Raw genomic sequence first — 17,253 nt, forward strand, 5'->3', positions numbered from 1 at the left:
GTGTAAAGATAATCTAAATCAATATATTCTACATAATACATACATATTACTTTTGGGACTCTAATAACAGGAAGTTCAATAACTAGATTGAAACTTTTTGTTCCATTTCACAATCTTGATCTCAAACAAAGCCTCGACTAAACTTTTTGTTTTTCTAATAGAGAATACACAAAACAGCAAAAAAAAATATATATATATATATATCTGAATTACCAGTCTACTTGTAGGCCTCCGAAGAAAATCGGAGCTTCCAAAAATGCATGAAGAAACCGCAACCTTACAGCTGAACATGTATGCTCTATCTTTTTCATCTAAATCAAATCCAGTGCTTGGATATCCCAGTGGCCCCTTGACAAAACCACAATGGACTGTCTGGTTTTTTGCATGAAATGAATTTTCTCTTTCCTCTAGCGTTGGATGCCCTCCAAATCGAGGTTCAAATAAATCAATTTTGGATGTTTTTTCTTCATGGTCAACATAGTCTAGTGAAAACCATGTGAAGTTCATATAATTTTTAGGTTCAACAAGGCCATCTACTGACTGCAGAAATCCAACGTCACAAGGAAAATCTGAAGGAATGAAGTTTAAGGAAATTATTGGAGGCGAAGAATCTTGTTAATACTGAGTCAGCTTAGTCAGGAACATAATTCAAATAATGCTGATAGATTGTAGACAATGTTGATTTACTCAACAAAATCAAAGCATCAGAAGTGATGTAACCATGAAGTTAAATATTCGGATTATTTATTTTTAGATTTGGGAAACACCAGTTCGTTTGTGATAATTAACATCTACTAAAGCTCACATCATTATCAAAATGCTAATTACGATGTCATGTAAAATCTCAAGCACAGATGCATAATTGGGTTTTGATAGATACATATGATTCATGTTTATTTTTTGGTCAATAAAATATAATTCATGTAACACAGTATTTTTTATTTTTTCTTGACTATAAGAAAAGCATAACATAGTCCTAAAAATGCTCCACTGTCTGAATGGCTATTTTTTTGTAAGTTTTGGTGTTCACACAGTTGCAACTGTCTGATTTGCTGCTCAGTATGACTTCACAAACAATGCAAATTATTCATCTATCATCCAATTTTGTGAAGAGATAGTGTAAAATCTATATTCACAAGCATTTTTTGTAAAATGTATTTATCAATAAATCTTCATTTTAGAAAGAAACCAGGGGAGGGGAAAGCGCTGAACTAAAGACTCGTTTGGAGGCCAAGCTAGGATAAGTATAGGAAGGATAACAGAATTAGATAAAAGTGAGATAGGATATGAGCCGGAAATATCCAATATTTGATGAGCATCAGATAATTCACATATAGTATTATGTGATCATAGTCAGACATTTGAGGTTGAATAAATTATACACAAAGGACAAAAGTATCCTCTTGATTAGGCAGCAAAAATGGTGGTGAGACGTGGCAGAGGTGGCGATGTAGGATGTCAGGTGGCAATGAGCGACGAAGGTGTTTGGGCGGTGGTGAATGAGAGTGTCAAGAGGCATAGGTGGTGGTGGTAGAGGGTATTGGACAATAAGTGCAAGAGTGAGAAAAGAAAGAATAGAGGATTACAAATAAGAGTGAAAAAAAATCCCTATTCTATCTTGTTTATTCTAACTCATAGGTAGTTAATCCTAGAAACCGGTGCGTCGCGGCCAACCCCAAAAGTGGGATAGCGGGATAGCGCGTTCAGGGATAGGTGGGATAACTGCTATTTTTTGAACAAATTACATGAATAATACTATATAAACCTATATTTAATGCAAAATTAACAAATGACTCAAACTCTAAAATATTCATAATTAGTAAGAAAAGTCCACAAGTCTAACTCTTAGTCAAAACATACATTGAAATACCAACAAAAGTCAAGGAAATAAAGATGATGCATAGTGAAGTTTTTAACACAGAGTAATAAAAAAACTAAATATTAAAACTCAAATGCATGTTCTAGCATAGGAAAGATAATCATCATCTTCATTAGCATATTCTACTTCCTCTTTTTCCTAGGTGAAACTAAAAACAACAAAACAGAGAAGGAAGAAATAATAGCGGGATTTCGCTGGGAAACATTGGGATTAACTACGCCCGAATAGCGGGGTCTCGCCCAAATCTTGTTTCACGCTGTCGCGGACCATGCCATCGCGGTTAGGCACCGCACCGGAACAGCGGGATCTTGCTGGGAAATGCTGGGATTAACTACCTAGCCATCTATCTTTTAGGATAAAATTGACACTAATGAGTAGTATAGGATAAGCCAACATGATAAGCTCAACAACCCTACATGATAATAGAACACCATACTTGTCCTATTGTATCTTCCTTATTATGGTCGCCGAAAGATAGGTGTTTGCCTTCAGATTCATAAAACATAATGTAATGATAAAGAAGTTGCAAAGCATGACTCTTACGCTTCCGACGCTTGCTTTTAGGTGGCCTTCCAATGTCGAACAAAAAACTACTCTCTTGTAGGTTACGTTCTTCACCACGTTCTAAGTGAAGCTCACGCGGCATTGAGAACCTGGATTCCATTTTAGCTGTAACAAAAACATTGGAGCAAAAACAAATGAAAATTCAGCAAGTTGGATTTTTCAAACATATAACTGACAGTAAGAAACTATTTGTATATAAAGCTTACAAAATATCAGGAAGAAAGTCTCATGTCTCTGGCCTCACCTTGTAAAAACTTTTTCAGTCCATAAACTGTTAAGAATATTGAAAAGAGTGCTAGGAGGAGGAAAATCCAGCGCAAAAGTCTGTGTTTGGTGATCCTGCCAAACCTTCTACCACGACGTGAAACTTTAGAGCCATGATCACTTTTACCAATAGAATTGAAAGCTGCATCAATGATGACTCTTCTCTCTGGAAATAATTCACCATTGTTTCTTAAAAGAGCCATGCCTGAGCACATTCTAAGTTTCAGACATTGACCGAAATATCTGCAAAACAAGCAAACAACAAAAAAAGCTTTTTCAGTTTCACCAAAAAGATGATAACCAAACAATAAATCACCCATGTTGCCAAGTCATGATCAATGTAAACTGAACTCATGCAACACAAATCTATGTAGCACCACCGACGCTTCAAATAGTGCATGTCCGATGTTTGACATATGTTTGTGTCTATGTTGTCAGTCACGGATAGCGGCGCGGAGCACCCAACACCAAGAATGGGATTGCGGGATTGCAGATAGTGGGATGAGTGCTATTGTGAAGACCAAAAGCAGTATATAGACTAAACATAAAATACAACAGTAGACAAACATATTAAAAAATAGCAAAAATAAAATACACAAAAATAAAGGGGTAATCAAAGGAATTAGCAATACAAGTTATTGGAAGAAAGAACAAGAGGTGTGTAGTATTACTAAAATTGTAGAAATATCATAGGAATTAGTGTTCCTACTGCCCAGAGCTAAGCTCCTTCAGAGAAAAAAATGCTCTCTACCACTGACCACCTGAATGGTTCTCCAAGATGCCTCCATATTCTCTTCTCCCCCTTATATATCAGACTCCACTCTCTTTCATGTAACTAACTATCAAAAGTGAGCCCTAGACATTTGGGCAAATGTGCATAGATAAGAACCTATGACGCATGTGGTTGCATTCAATCACTTTCATTTTCTTAAATTATTAACAATGTTTATGTGTCAGTATCTTATCTTATCTGGCAACCTAATTTGTGCTAGCACTTTGTAGACAGAAATCCATATATGCTTATATAGTAAGATATTTAGATGTTGTAAATTCATTCCCTAAATTTGATAGCCAACAGTCTTAGAATGAGAGGTCATAGAATCAACGCATCAAGCTCAAAATTTAATAAGCAGCTGGCAATGGCATGAAATTGAAAGCGTTCATGGAAAATGCCACTAACTCATACCAAAAACAAATCAATGAATTAAATATTTGCAATAACTAACACAGAAATTCCAATTTTATTTTTTTCATAAATGCACAGTTCCTCATTGATTATGCATAATCGTTGGATTATAAATTGAAATTGTAAAATAAAATGTCACATCATTAAAAAAAACCTACATTAGTTCCCTCAAATGAGAGAAAAACACATTAATAAATACAAAAAAAAAAAAAAAAAAAAAGATGAAAATGGCAGAACAGAACTTACAGGGATTAACCAAAATGCCAATGTAGAACATGGAAAATGAAATAATGAATCCTTTGAAAAATTGAAGAAGAAGAATAAAATAATTGAGGATGTATGATGTGTGATGTAGCGTCGGAGCATAAAATCAGTCAGGTTGAATCGAATATGACGATCCGCACTTTTTTTAATTGTTAAAAAGTTTGGTTTTGTGAGTTGATTTTTTGGGAGCTTTTTAATTAATTTTTCTGACACCGACAGTGGAAAGCAGCGTTATTTGTGGGTGGGTTAGTGTTTGTTCGTCGGTGATGTTTGTTTACGATTGATTCTTGTACGATTCTGTTTTCAGTTTCCGCGTTGCGTTAAAAGTTTCTACGGTCTCTTCTTTTCTTATACCAACTTCAACATTCATTTTTTAATAACTTATTAATTTATGTTTGAATATGATTTTTAATTAATGTTTGAATATGCTTTTCTTGGATTTTTTTCAATATATCTGTTTCTGAAAAAGAAAATCTCAAATTATTTTATTTTAAAAATAATATATTAAAATGTTAATTTATTTTTATCTCAAAGAGATCGTTAGTTGGAGATGCTGTCAAAAGAGGATAATTTGTGTTCTCCTTTAAAAAGTTGCATCCTAAATATGTAACCATCAATAAAAAAAAATTACCAAATGAAAAATATAATAAATTAATATATAAATTATAATATAAATAAAAAAACTAAATTATATTAATAAATCTAAAAAAATGCATTAAATGGGAAAAATAAATACATCAAATTTTAATTAACTATGTCCACTTAAGTGTCCTTCATATCCATATCTAGGAGGTCATCGAACAACTTGAGATTATTCTTATTGATCATCATTTTGATCATGTTCATCATCGTCGTTCTCATTTATTGAAGGATTTGTGTGGGGATTAGAGCTACTACCATATGTCTCCATATAATTTTCAGCCTCGAAATCGTACATAAAATAAAAAAACAACATAAGTGGACTCAAGAGTTATACAATGAGTTCCAAACAAATTATAGAAAATCTCGCATTATGTTGAGTAATCAGGGGTTTGTATTTCTAGAATTGATGGAATGTAATATTGAGTTGATGTTTCTACTAGTGTATGTCTATTTGGTGGTGGCGGACCATAATATGGAATATATGGTTCAATATATATGTGAGGTGAAAATAAAGACGGTTTTACGGCTATTTGGTGCATGGTTTTTTCTTGTGGGTTTGAGTGGACATGAAGATACGATGGCAAATGCAAATACGGATCATGAATATATTATTCGACAAAAATATATAATTTGTTGTGTTGCCTAAATCAATTCATATATTTTATGTTGTGGTGTAAAACACCTTCTACGAATGAACCTTGCAATACGTGATTCTCACGCTCGTTCCAATGTTTAATCTCTTCCTTCCAAACTCGATTCCAATTAACATCAATCTCATGCCTCATGTCAACTTCATGGTACGTTGTCATGTCCTCTGGTAACTGTGGTTTTAAGAAAAATAAAATTAGTGATATATTAAGTAGTTAGTTTTAAAAATAAGAAAAATATAATAAAATTTATTTGCAATGGTTATCTTGGTGCAAGTGAAAATATCCATGAATTGGATGAGTCTGGGGTGACGCAAGACAAGCGATATCATGTCCAATAACAAACAGTGCACATCCTTCTATTGACATTGCACTAGGTTTTATAGCAAGACATAGTTCTCTATAAAGTGTTGGTAAAATTGATAAACCCCACTTATAGTGTGATGTTTTATTTAAATCTCCACGAGTGACAAATATTTTAAATATACATGGTTGTTGGATTTATCGAACATTAGTAGCCCTCTAATCATACGTAAGATGTATGCTCGACATGATGCTTGTTTTTGTTCTACCGATCAATTTTCACCAACACCGTCAAATTTTTCCTTGAACCATTTGAAATCAATAAAATTACTCTTTGTTGCTCTCTCAAGGGGGACTCCTAATTAAGTTTGACAAACATCCTTAACATTCACAAAATTTGAACCGCTAACAAGTAAACCAAAAACATTTAATCCTAAAAGGTGTTGGAACCAAGTTGATTTTATACTTAGAGTTATGATGATAATAAAAGTATTTTATGCCAACAATATATATGACTTCACAGAATATGAAAGAAGATTCGTGTTTTTTAAAAAAATCTAAAAAATATTTGATCCATATTTATAATTGAAGAAAATCTAAAATAAGATTTGATTCAAATTTATAATTGAAGAAAATCTAAAATAAGATTTGATTCAGATTTATAATTGAAAAAAATATTTGACCAAGTTAAAAATAAGATATGGTCAAGATTTGAAGAAGATTTGATCAAGATTTGTCTACAACAAAATGTGAACAATATCAATATAAAGAATTTACAAACTCAATTTGAACAAATTATTAACAGAAATCAATCTAAAGAATTTACAAACTCAATCTAAACAAAATACGAAAGAATCAATCTGAAGAATATATTAACTCAATTTGAACAAAATGCGAACATAATCAATCTAGAAGAATTGCTCAGATTGGATTTTGAAATAAAGAATTGGCTAAAGAACATATGATTAAAAAACATCTTGTTCAGAACTATTTTTGAATAAGATCATTGTTGACGAAACTATGAATGAAGATACAATTCAAAATTAAACAAAGACTAAATTGAAGCCCTAATTTTATCTATAAATAAATACTCAAGGATGAATAAGAAGATCGTCAAAAAATCATAAAAAAGTAGAAAAACTCAAGCTCAAATTCCAAATTCATCTTAGAGTTCAAAGAGAGAAACACTTGTTCGAATGAGAATTGTTTTTTGAGTGTTTTTTCTTAGAGTGTAAAAGTTATTATGATTATCAGTTTTGTTAGAATCAAACACTTAAAGTTTCAATCTTTTGTAACCAACCTAATAGTGGTTTAGTTCCTTCTTCAATATGGGGTTGTTAGGTTGTTAGGAGAAGACTTGACTTGTAGGGTTAAGGTGGTTAGTTCCTCGAAGTCATGGGGTTGTCAGGTTGTTTTGGAAAACATGGCTTGTAGGGTCAATGTGGTGTTGTTACTTAAAAGTATGGGGTTGTCAAGTTGTTTGAGAATATTGACTTGTAACTCAAGGTATTTGAATTAGTGAATTAAAGTCTTCTAAATTAGGGGACTGAATGTAGCCAAGCAAATGGTGAACCATAATAAATCTATGTGTCCAATTATTTATGTTTTCATTGTTGGCTGCCTCTAAATCCGATTGTTTCTTATCTAAGTAATTCATAAAAATCAACGAGTCTTCATCAAATTATCAAAAAGTTATCAACTTTGTCAAACACAATTCAACTCTACTTCTCGTGTTTGCGCATTCAAAAGGTAGTACATGTCTTCTAAAGTTATCGTGAACTCATCTATTGGGAGATGAAATGTATGTCTTTCTGGTCTTCATCTCTCAACCATAGAAATAATCAAACCAAACTCTATTTTTTAGTTTTTGAGTTTGATCACTTCACCAAATTTGGCTTCTTGCAAATATGGTAATATGGGATCATATGGAAGAAAAAAAAAATCATGTTTTCTATTTGAAGAAATAACCCAAAAAATTAGATCAGATGAGACATGTTAGCCAAAAATTATCAAATTTCTTATATCAAGTGTTTCTCGGAGTGATACAACATTAGAGGAAAGGGATATTCAAAACCATCAATTTTTTATTTTATTTTGTAAGTTAATTTACACTTAAAGGTGATGGGATCAAGTATGACAAATCAAAAATTTATCGTTACTAACATCAATTTGCATTAGGGATGGCAATGGGTAAGGTTTGGGTAGGGTACTATAGTACCCGTCCTCATACCCGCGATTTAAAAAAATACTCATACCCGTGCCCGTACCCTCTTGGGTATCAACTTTAATAGCCGTACCCTTACCTCTGGGTACTTAAGTGTCCGTACCTATACCCATTACCCACACTTTAACTAAAAAAAATCGATAAATAGATGATATTATTGTGATTAAATTTAAAAATTATTCAAATATTTTAAATTCAATCATAAAATATTATAAACCAAAATATTTTCTAACTCAAAACATTTCAAATGAACACTTGTTACAAAACATATTTAAATATCCATCATAATATTTTGTAAAGTTGCAAGTCATACGACAATATTATCTAAGATAATTGATACAAAGTTGCAAGTATAATTATAAAGTCATGCTTAATAAGATATAACTATTAGTTATAAAATCACAAATATTTACCTATTTATCATAATCAGATTCTTAAAAAATTTGCAAACGTTTATGTTTCAGTTATCAATATTGTAATGGTCCAATTATACTAATAGATGTTAAAACATAAAAGAAAATAATTAATTAAACTAAACACTAATTTAATAAATAAATAATATATTTATATAAGTGCGGGTGCGAGGCGGGGTGGGTACTAAAGTACCCGTACCCGCATCCATACCCGCTTAATTTTGCGGGTAATTACCCGTCCCCATGCCCATGCCCATACCCATTATGCGGATTTGTACTCTACTCATTGTGGGTTTTTTTGCAGGTACCCACTGGGTATGGGTCTAATTGCCATCCCTAATTTGCATCATAGAGTTGTTCATAACTTGGGGATATTGAAGGGTTTAGGCTAGTTTAAAGATAAAGATGTTGGCAAAGCACATCATTAGTATTTTATGGAGGTGACTTTTAAGGCAAGGAAAAAATATGCACAAAGAAACTATATTATATAATTTCCGCTCAAAGGCTTGAAAACCTGCATGATTTGAAAAATAATTTTACCATAATTTTTTTCGCTTTTTTTTTATTTATGCTTTTCTTTTTAAAAAATCTTTAGCTTATATAGCAAGGGTTTCTAACTATAGCATCTTTGGATGTGTGTTAGGATTATTATATTTTGTCCAACTAATTCATGTTTCTTTAAATATTAATTTGAACTTTCATTTTGGGTAAGAATACTTTCACCTATTCATTATGATCTTTCAGCCATACAAGATTATAATCGATATCAAACAATTTTTCTGATTCAATTATTGTCTGTGAGTGAATACTTGAGTGAGAAATATTAAGAGTGGAGTATCTCTTATTGGGACAATTGTTCTAAATGTGAACCTTCGATAGAATATCAATTGGCAACATGTTGAAGGTCTTGAGGGATTTCTCTTTTTAGGGTCTAGAGTGGGATTTTATCTAGGTTGCTATCTTGCAAGATTGGAGGGGTTCTCTTCATCTTGAAGGTAGTGGTTTAGATTTCATCTTGAAGGGTGTTTCATGAAATTTGGTTATGAGCATTAAGAAAAGAAAGGAAGAAACTTTTATTCGATTGAATGGAGATCAAATGTACTCTACCGGCGATGATGAGGTAGATGACCCACTATAAAAGCCTAAGTGTAATTTTTTATCTCTTTTATCTCCTTACATATTGTGTTTTAATGTTCATCATAATATTTTGTTCTTGGTGATTGGTGGCTGAAAGTCTGTTTTTTTTTTCTTTCTAGTTTTTGAATAAAATAAAGAATAGTGACTTTGAAAAATCTATTTTAAGACATTTTCATTACTTGAATTGTTGGTTTAGAAAATTATTTTTGAAAACATATCAACAATTGTGAATTCCATCTAAGATTAAATGTCATGTTTACAATGTTCCTATCATTTGTACATTCAATTAAGCAATTCTAGTTTACTTCAATTTGATTGAATTATTTTAGCTTTATTATATTCAATCAAAGTGTTTTTATTGTGTAAATTGTCTTATCAATTTGGTATGATTAATTGCAATACCGATATAATCTTTAAACAACAATGCAATAAGAATTACCTTTATTTCTTCACATATTTGCAATAAATATCCATTGTGTGTTATGTGACAAAAAATATCTCAAGTAAGATTCTATTCAACCCCTTCTAAAGTCTTAGAAACATCTCGGCTAACTAATGACATCAAGAGTTCAATTTCTTAGTGTAACGAGTTTAATGACTTTAAGAGTTATCGAATGACTTCTAACGTGATTCTGGAACCTAAGATAACGTATAGTCGAGCACCGATTTTCAAAAGTGGTGATTATTCGTATTGGAAAGAACGCATAAAAATCCACACAATTGTTGTTGATAAAAACCAGAGATAATTATCTCAATGATACATAATATTTTTCCCCCGCATGTGCAGATAAATGACCAAACAAAAAATACAATTCTACAAAGTAACAATAATTGACCGAAAAATTAAATATGAGACAAAAACAATTTTTAATATGAAAAACTTTCATAAAATTAAGAGAATAAAAACCATGGGACTTAGTCAAGTAAAACTTCTACTATAATAATTAATGAGTACACTACCATTTTCCTAATAACACTGGGGAATGTTAAACAACACTAACCATCACCAAAAGTGAAAACCAAATAAATAACTACAATCTTCTACTAAAGTGGGTATTCCAAAGTAACTATAGAGAAGGTAAAACAACTAAGATTGTATATTAAAAGAACAAACTCAATGATAGAAATAACATACTAAAATTGTAGATCAAACGAAAAAAGTTTGCCACACACCTATTATCACTACCAGAAGTCAATTTTATTTTCTTCCTTTCTTGTTACTGTGTGGCTGCCTCCTTCTTTTTTCTCTTCCAAAAGACACGACTATGTTCACTTTTTGTTTTATTAGGGATTTCAAAATCTTTTTTTTCCTTCACATGGGCCAAATCCGATAAAACACATATTTCTTTCTTTTTTTTTCTTTTCTTTTCTTTCTTTAATAATAATAACAATAATAATACTAACACTGATACTAATAATAAAAATAATGATAGTAAAGTTGGTGGATTACATTTGGAGAGTGAGTTCACCTAACAAATCTCCCTCTCACGACTCAAGTGGGAAAGTATTGTTCGATCATATCATTCTTCTTTCTACAACATATCATTTTTGACACAAGCAATGTTGGTTATATGATTTCTATCCTTAGGAAATTTTATACAATATTATCAACAAGATTATCTAATTATTTCTTAAGTGATGAATTAATATCAAAACCAACTTGTTTAATATTAATTCATATTTTAACAGCAAAAGATTTTAACAGTTTATTTACAGCGGAATTTCACAATCACATGCAAGATCAATATAAAAAGTAAAAAGAGAGAGGAAATAGCGCACCAGGGATTTTTATACTGGTTCGGCTATCACTTTGATAACCTACATCCAGTCCTGAAATCTACAACAGATTTCAGCCTTTCACTAGAATGATTTGAGGAATATTTTTACAGACTTTTCAGCGTCACAGCCTATCCATCCAACTCACAATCACTTCTATCACAATACCAACCTATCCCTAAGAGTTACTCGTCAAACTCTAGCAAGATCAAGTTGAGGTTTCTTTTAGATGACCACAAGTATCTTAAAAGATAACCACCAGTGTACACTACTGGATTTCCAAAACTTCAATTACAGAAATTGTTCTTTCACAAAGAATTAAAGAATACTAAGAAAATTTGACTCAATCACAATGTAAGATCTCACACAAAAGTATTAGCCAATGAGTATTTGTGTGTTGTAACAATTTTTTTCCCTCAAGGTGTTTTTCAGTCTTCAGTGTTTATGAAAAAGTGTTATGATTGTTATGAAAAATTGTGATTGATTCAATTTATATATTTTCAGAAAAACAACATATAAATCGATTTCGTAATCGATTTTATTAAAGTTTAAAACCAGCTTAATCGATTACCTAATCGATTATCGCGTGTCTTGTTTTTCTTGAATCTTGAAAATATATGAACTAATCGATTTCCCAATCGATTCTTTTAATGCACTTATCAGAGACTGATACTTAGTTTGTATCAGAATCGATTGACTAATCGATTATACATGTTTTGTTCAAACAACGAGATCAAAACAATCGATTACTCATTCGATTCATATATTAACATAATCGATTTGACAATGGGCTAAATACTCTCTGTAACTTAGACATTTTACTCCAATCGATTCGTCAATCGACTTGGCTGGTCACAGTGACTAAGGTGTTTTACTCCAATCGATTTGCCAATCAATTTGGCTGGTCACAGTGACTAAGATGTCTTACTCCAATCGATTTGCCAATCGATTAGGCTGGTTACAGTAGCTTAGCTATTTAGTTAAAATCGATATGCCAATCGATTACGCAATATGTTCCTGATAAATGATTAACCAGTTCATTCTTTTAATCGATTACCTAATCGATTGATGCAAAGCTTGCAACACAAGAAACATCTATCAATCGATTAGTGCAAAGCTTGCAACTTAAGAAACTTATTTCAATTGATTGTTCAATCGAATTCGTTGATCACAGAACACATGTATGATGAAAAAGTATTTTCATAATCGATTTGCCAATCGATTGACTTAGTATGAGCTTGGTTCTGTTAATCACAAAATCGATTACTCAATTGATGTGCAAATCGATTGTCCAATTGATTTGTTTAAACACAGAACACAGGTTTTGATAAAAATCTTTAAGTAATCGATTTTCCAATCGATTAACTTAGTGAAACCTTCATTCTGTGAGTCTGACAATCGATTATTCAATTGATTGATCAATTGATTTATTACTTGATTGATTAAAACTTATTTTATAATTTCATTGGCAAATACTATATGAGAATTCGTTATGATTAAGTCTACCTAATTGACCCTATTAACACTAGACACTCTTGTACATCAATCTTCAAGCCTTGTAGGACCTCATCCATCTTTGCTTGATTGCTTGAGTTCCAAGTTTTGTCCAAGTGTGTAGTGTTTGTTTATTTGCCTGAAATGTTTCTCAATTCAAATCATTAGATCAATCAAATAATGCATATACATTGTATGTTTGGAAATTATATCAAAAACATGATTAAGGAGGCATATGTCTTACAAGCAAAACCTTTGTCATCATATATGAACCATTCTCATCGGTATGAATTTTTTTCAATTGAAAATTACTTCATTTCTAGTGCATCTCGTATCCAATGATACCGCACTTCAATATGTTTCGACTTCGCATGAAAAGTCAGATTCTTGTTGTGATGGTGATTGTGTTTCAGCAAGTGTGTTGAATCGTTGCAAGTAATAATAAACGGTAGTACCAAGTGTCGAAGTCAAGGATTGCGTTTTACTATTGAAATATATTTAATTACTAAAATTGAACAAAATATTTCTGAATTGTTTGAAATAATATTTAAAACTAACAATAGTAATAAAATTGAACTTTTATAATAAGAAAAATGTCAAGGACGAGTTTCACTTCAAATCGAACCTTGGTTTATAATTTGATCCTAGTTACTAAATTCCTTTATTGAGTTATTACCGAATTCTCTTTATTATTCTTGCCCTAATTTCTTAGTGACAAAATCTTTAATTTCAAAGTAACCCCTAATTCTTTAGGGGATTTAAGATTATAATTAATTCTTACAGTACAAGAATTCTCTTATTAATCTAATGTCTCTGCAACTAATTCAATTCGTCTCATGACCTCCATCCATCCCTAGACTACAATATCATGAATTTCTCATCTTAAGCATTCGTAAAGTCCACTTCCGTTTCAAAACACAAATCGTAAAACATTTTCATATAACTAGAAATCAAATCATACAAATAAGGATTCCATCTTGTTTAACTCAACCCTAACAATTAGGGATTAATTAATCAAGACAGAGATACAAAAGATAGAGATTAAAGAAAATTACAAGAAATATTCATGAATGGTTCTTGATAAAACTCCTCCAATGGTGTTACAAACAGTCGTCTCTAAGTTTCTCTGCTAAGGCACAAGTCTTCAAACTTCTCAATCGCCAAAAATATACCTAGAAAGTGAAGAAAAAAAATACATTTTTATACATTCAGTCGTGTGGTGCAGAAAAACACCCTAGGCGTAGGTTTTGCACTTCAGGCTTAAAGCCTCTTTTGTGTGACGATACTACATTTTTCTCCTTTTTTGAGTCTGAATTTGGTTCTGATGTCTTCATGAAAGTTATAGTTATGGATCTTAGCTTTCATTTGCACTTGTTTGTGACTCCAATTAGACATCTATAACTTAATTAAGGAAATAAGTACATAAAAATTTCATTAAATCCAAGAATTAAAATCAACAAAATATATCAAATAACTCCTTAAATTAACTAATGATTAAAGATAAATAAAACTACAAACAATGAAAAATATGCATATGATGAAGAGTCATCAGATGGATCGCACATTGACTGTCATAGAATAACACAAACGTGTTTTGCTTGAGGCCAAACTCATGTAGGAATTTATTCATCCATAATAGTTCTTTGGAAGCTTTAATTGATGCAATGTACTCAACTTCAATAGTGGATAAAGCAACACTCTGTGGTAACCTTGATTTCCAAGACACAACTCCCACTGTAAATGTCATCATATAACAAGAAGTATATTTTCTAGAATCAAGATCACCTACCATATTTGAGAATCCACTACACAACTTGCTAATGATCTTTACCAGGATTAAAGAGAAATCGACTGACAACTCAAACTACATGAATGATATTTGGCCTTGTGCATACCATAACATACATCAAACTACCAACTATAGATGCATAAGGAACCTTCTTCATCTCTTCTTTGTCTTTCTCACGTGTAGGACATTGATCAAAATTCAATTTGAAATGAGTAGCAAGTGGAGAACTAACATGTTTGTCATTGCTCGTGTTAAACCTCTCAAACACCTTCTCAATGTGATTGTGTTAAGACAACCACAATTTATTATTCTTCCTATCAAGAGTAGTTCTTATTCCCATAATTTGCTTTGTAGGATCCAAGTTTTTCATTGCAAAAGACATGTTCAATTTTTCTTTGGAGATTGAATCTTCTTAGTGTCATGACCAACAATCAACATGTCATCCACATATAACAAGAGAATAATATAATCACCATCAGAGAGTTTCTTAACAAACACACAATGGTCAGAAGTAGTTTTACCGTACCCGTGTTTCTTCATGAAAGAATCAAAATTCTTGTACCATTGTCGAGGTGCTTGCTTGAGCCCATCCAAGATTTTCTTTAATTTACACACAAGTTGCTCTTTACCTTTGACTTTGAAACTTTTTGGTTGGTCCATATAGATCTCTTCCTCCAAATCTCCATGAAGGAACACATTTTTTACATCAAGTTGTTCAACTTCTAGACTCAAATTAGTTGTTAGCCTAAGCAAAGTTCAGATAAAGGACATCTCCACCACATGTGAAAATTTTTCTTCAAAGTCAATACATTTTCTATGATTAAAATCCTTCACAACCAATCTTATTTTGTATTTTGGTTGAGAACTATTCTCTTATACCTTTATCTTGTATACTTATTTGTTCTTGTGTGTTTTTCTACCTTTAGACTACTTTACCAAATCAAATGTCTGATTTTCATGCAAGGAATTCATTTCTTTTTGCATGACCTTCAACCATTTTTTTTTAATCATTATTTGTAATAGCCTCTTGGTAATACTCTAGCTCTCCATTATTAGTGATCATCACATACTCATGTGGAGGGTATCTTTGAGAAGGTTGACATTCTCTAGTAGATCTTCTCAACTCAATTTCAATTGGTGGCTCAGCTGGAACCTACTCATCATAGTGAGGTACATGATCATCGGTTACATTCTCATCATCTACCTGCACATCTCTCTAATCAACAAAAGTTTCTGCATGGGGCCTAGGCATAACATCAATGTAACTTTTGGAATTTGATTTTTGTTTATCAACTTTATCAAAATCTTCAATAGTTTGGTCTTCAAGAAATATCACATCTCGACTTCTAATAATTTTCTTGTCAACCGAATCCCACAATCTATAACCAAAATTTTCACTACCATAACCGGCGAACACACACTATTTGGATTTACTACTAAGCTTGGACCTCTAAACTCTTAGAACATGAACAAAATATCTGCAACCAAACACTCTCAAATAACGGTAACATAAAACTTTCCTTATCCACACTCTATTTGGAATATCACCATCAAGTGGAATAAATGGAGAAAAATTGACAAATTCGCTGCAATTTTTATTGTTTCACCCCAAAAGGATTTCGATAATTTTGCATGAGAAAACATACATTTGATTCTATCATTAATCGTATGATTCATTCTCTTTGCAACAGCGTTATGTTGAGGTGTCTTTGGAGCTGTTTTCTCAAGCCTGATTCCATGTTCTCTAAAATACTCTTCAAACAAACCTTTGTATTCACCACTGTTACTGATTGAACACATTTCAATTTTCTTCCTTTTTCTCTTTTAACACTTGCATGAAAATGCTTGAAGACTCCAAGTATTTGTTCTTTAGATTTCAAAGGAAATGCTAACAGTTTTCTAGAGTGGTCGTCAATAAATGTAACAAAATATGATGCACCACACAAAGATTTACTATCCATCATAGAAACATCAGTATGAACTAAATCAAGAATATTTTGCCTCATATGAGGACCAATATTATGAAAAGAAAGTCTATGTTGTTTTCAGCAAAACAATGAGTGCAAGTTTTTAAAGGTGTACCTTTCACAGGAAGAAAACTTTTCTTTGCAAGCATGTTGAGTCATTTCTCACTCAAGTGTTCAAGTCGCATATGCCATATATCCGAAGAAGCGTCTTCAATTGCATTCACTTCTTCCTTGCATAGCTTCTTAGGCATCATATAGCAACAAATAGAACTTTGTTTCTTTGCAACCACTATAGACCCTTTGATGATTTTATATATACCACCACCACCAAAGTAAGTGTGATAAACCTTAATATCCAAGGCTTTCACCGAAATCAAATTGAGACGAATATCAGGAACATGTCTAACATTCTTCAATCAATGCTTGCAACCAATCCCAGTTTCAACCTAAACATCTACCATACGAATAATTTTACATACTCTTTCATCTTCTATTTTTACCGTGGCAAAATCACCAACACGATAAGATGAGAAGAAATCACACCTATGAGTAACATGATATGAGGCACTCAAATCAATAATCCAAGTTGACTCCTAGCGTGCAAGGTTAATGGAATTATCATCACAAACAATGTAGACATTACTAAAAGATGTAATTGTTGTTGTATCTTTATCAATTTTCTTCTCTTTGTTTTCATCTCTTTC

At 31.9% G+C, this 17,253-nt stretch overlaps 1 protein-coding gene across 5 annotated transcripts in view; it reads right to left on the reverse strand.

Annotated features, from left to right (window-relative positions):
• LOC101512141 (probable hexosyltransferase MUCI70) overlaps positions 1 to 4,488 on the reverse strand; it is a 7,603-nt gene extending 3,115 nt beyond the window's left edge. For 3 of the 5 annotated variants that reach the window (XR_012161357.1, XM_004511155.4, XM_027336959.2), the window contains exons 1-4: positions 4,140 to 4,488; positions 2,688 to 2,950; positions 2,423 to 2,548; positions 214 to 569 (exon numbers count right to left, since the gene is read on the reverse strand). Coding sequence is in view for 4 of the 5 variants with exons in the window: in XM_004511155.4 (XP_004511212.1) it covers positions 214 to 569; positions 2,423 to 2,548; positions 2,688 to 2,922 (717 nt within the window). In the remaining variant the exon portion in view is untranslated. Of the gene's footprint in view, positions 1 to 213; positions 570 to 2,422; positions 2,549 to 2,649; positions 2,951 to 4,139 lie in introns of all 5 variants that reach the window. The other 2 variants (XM_004511154.4, XM_004511156.4) reach the window with 2 other exon arrangements.
• Positions 4,489 to 17,253: the final 12,765 nt, after the last annotated feature.

This window comes from Cicer arietinum, chromosome 7 (assembly GCF_000331145.2).
Source record: "Cicer arietinum cultivar CDC Frontier isolate Library 1 chromosome 7, Cicar.CDCFrontier_v2.0, whole genome shotgun sequence".
NCBI classification, from domain to species: Eukaryota; Viridiplantae; Streptophyta; class Magnoliopsida; order Fabales; family Fabaceae; genus Cicer; species Cicer arietinum.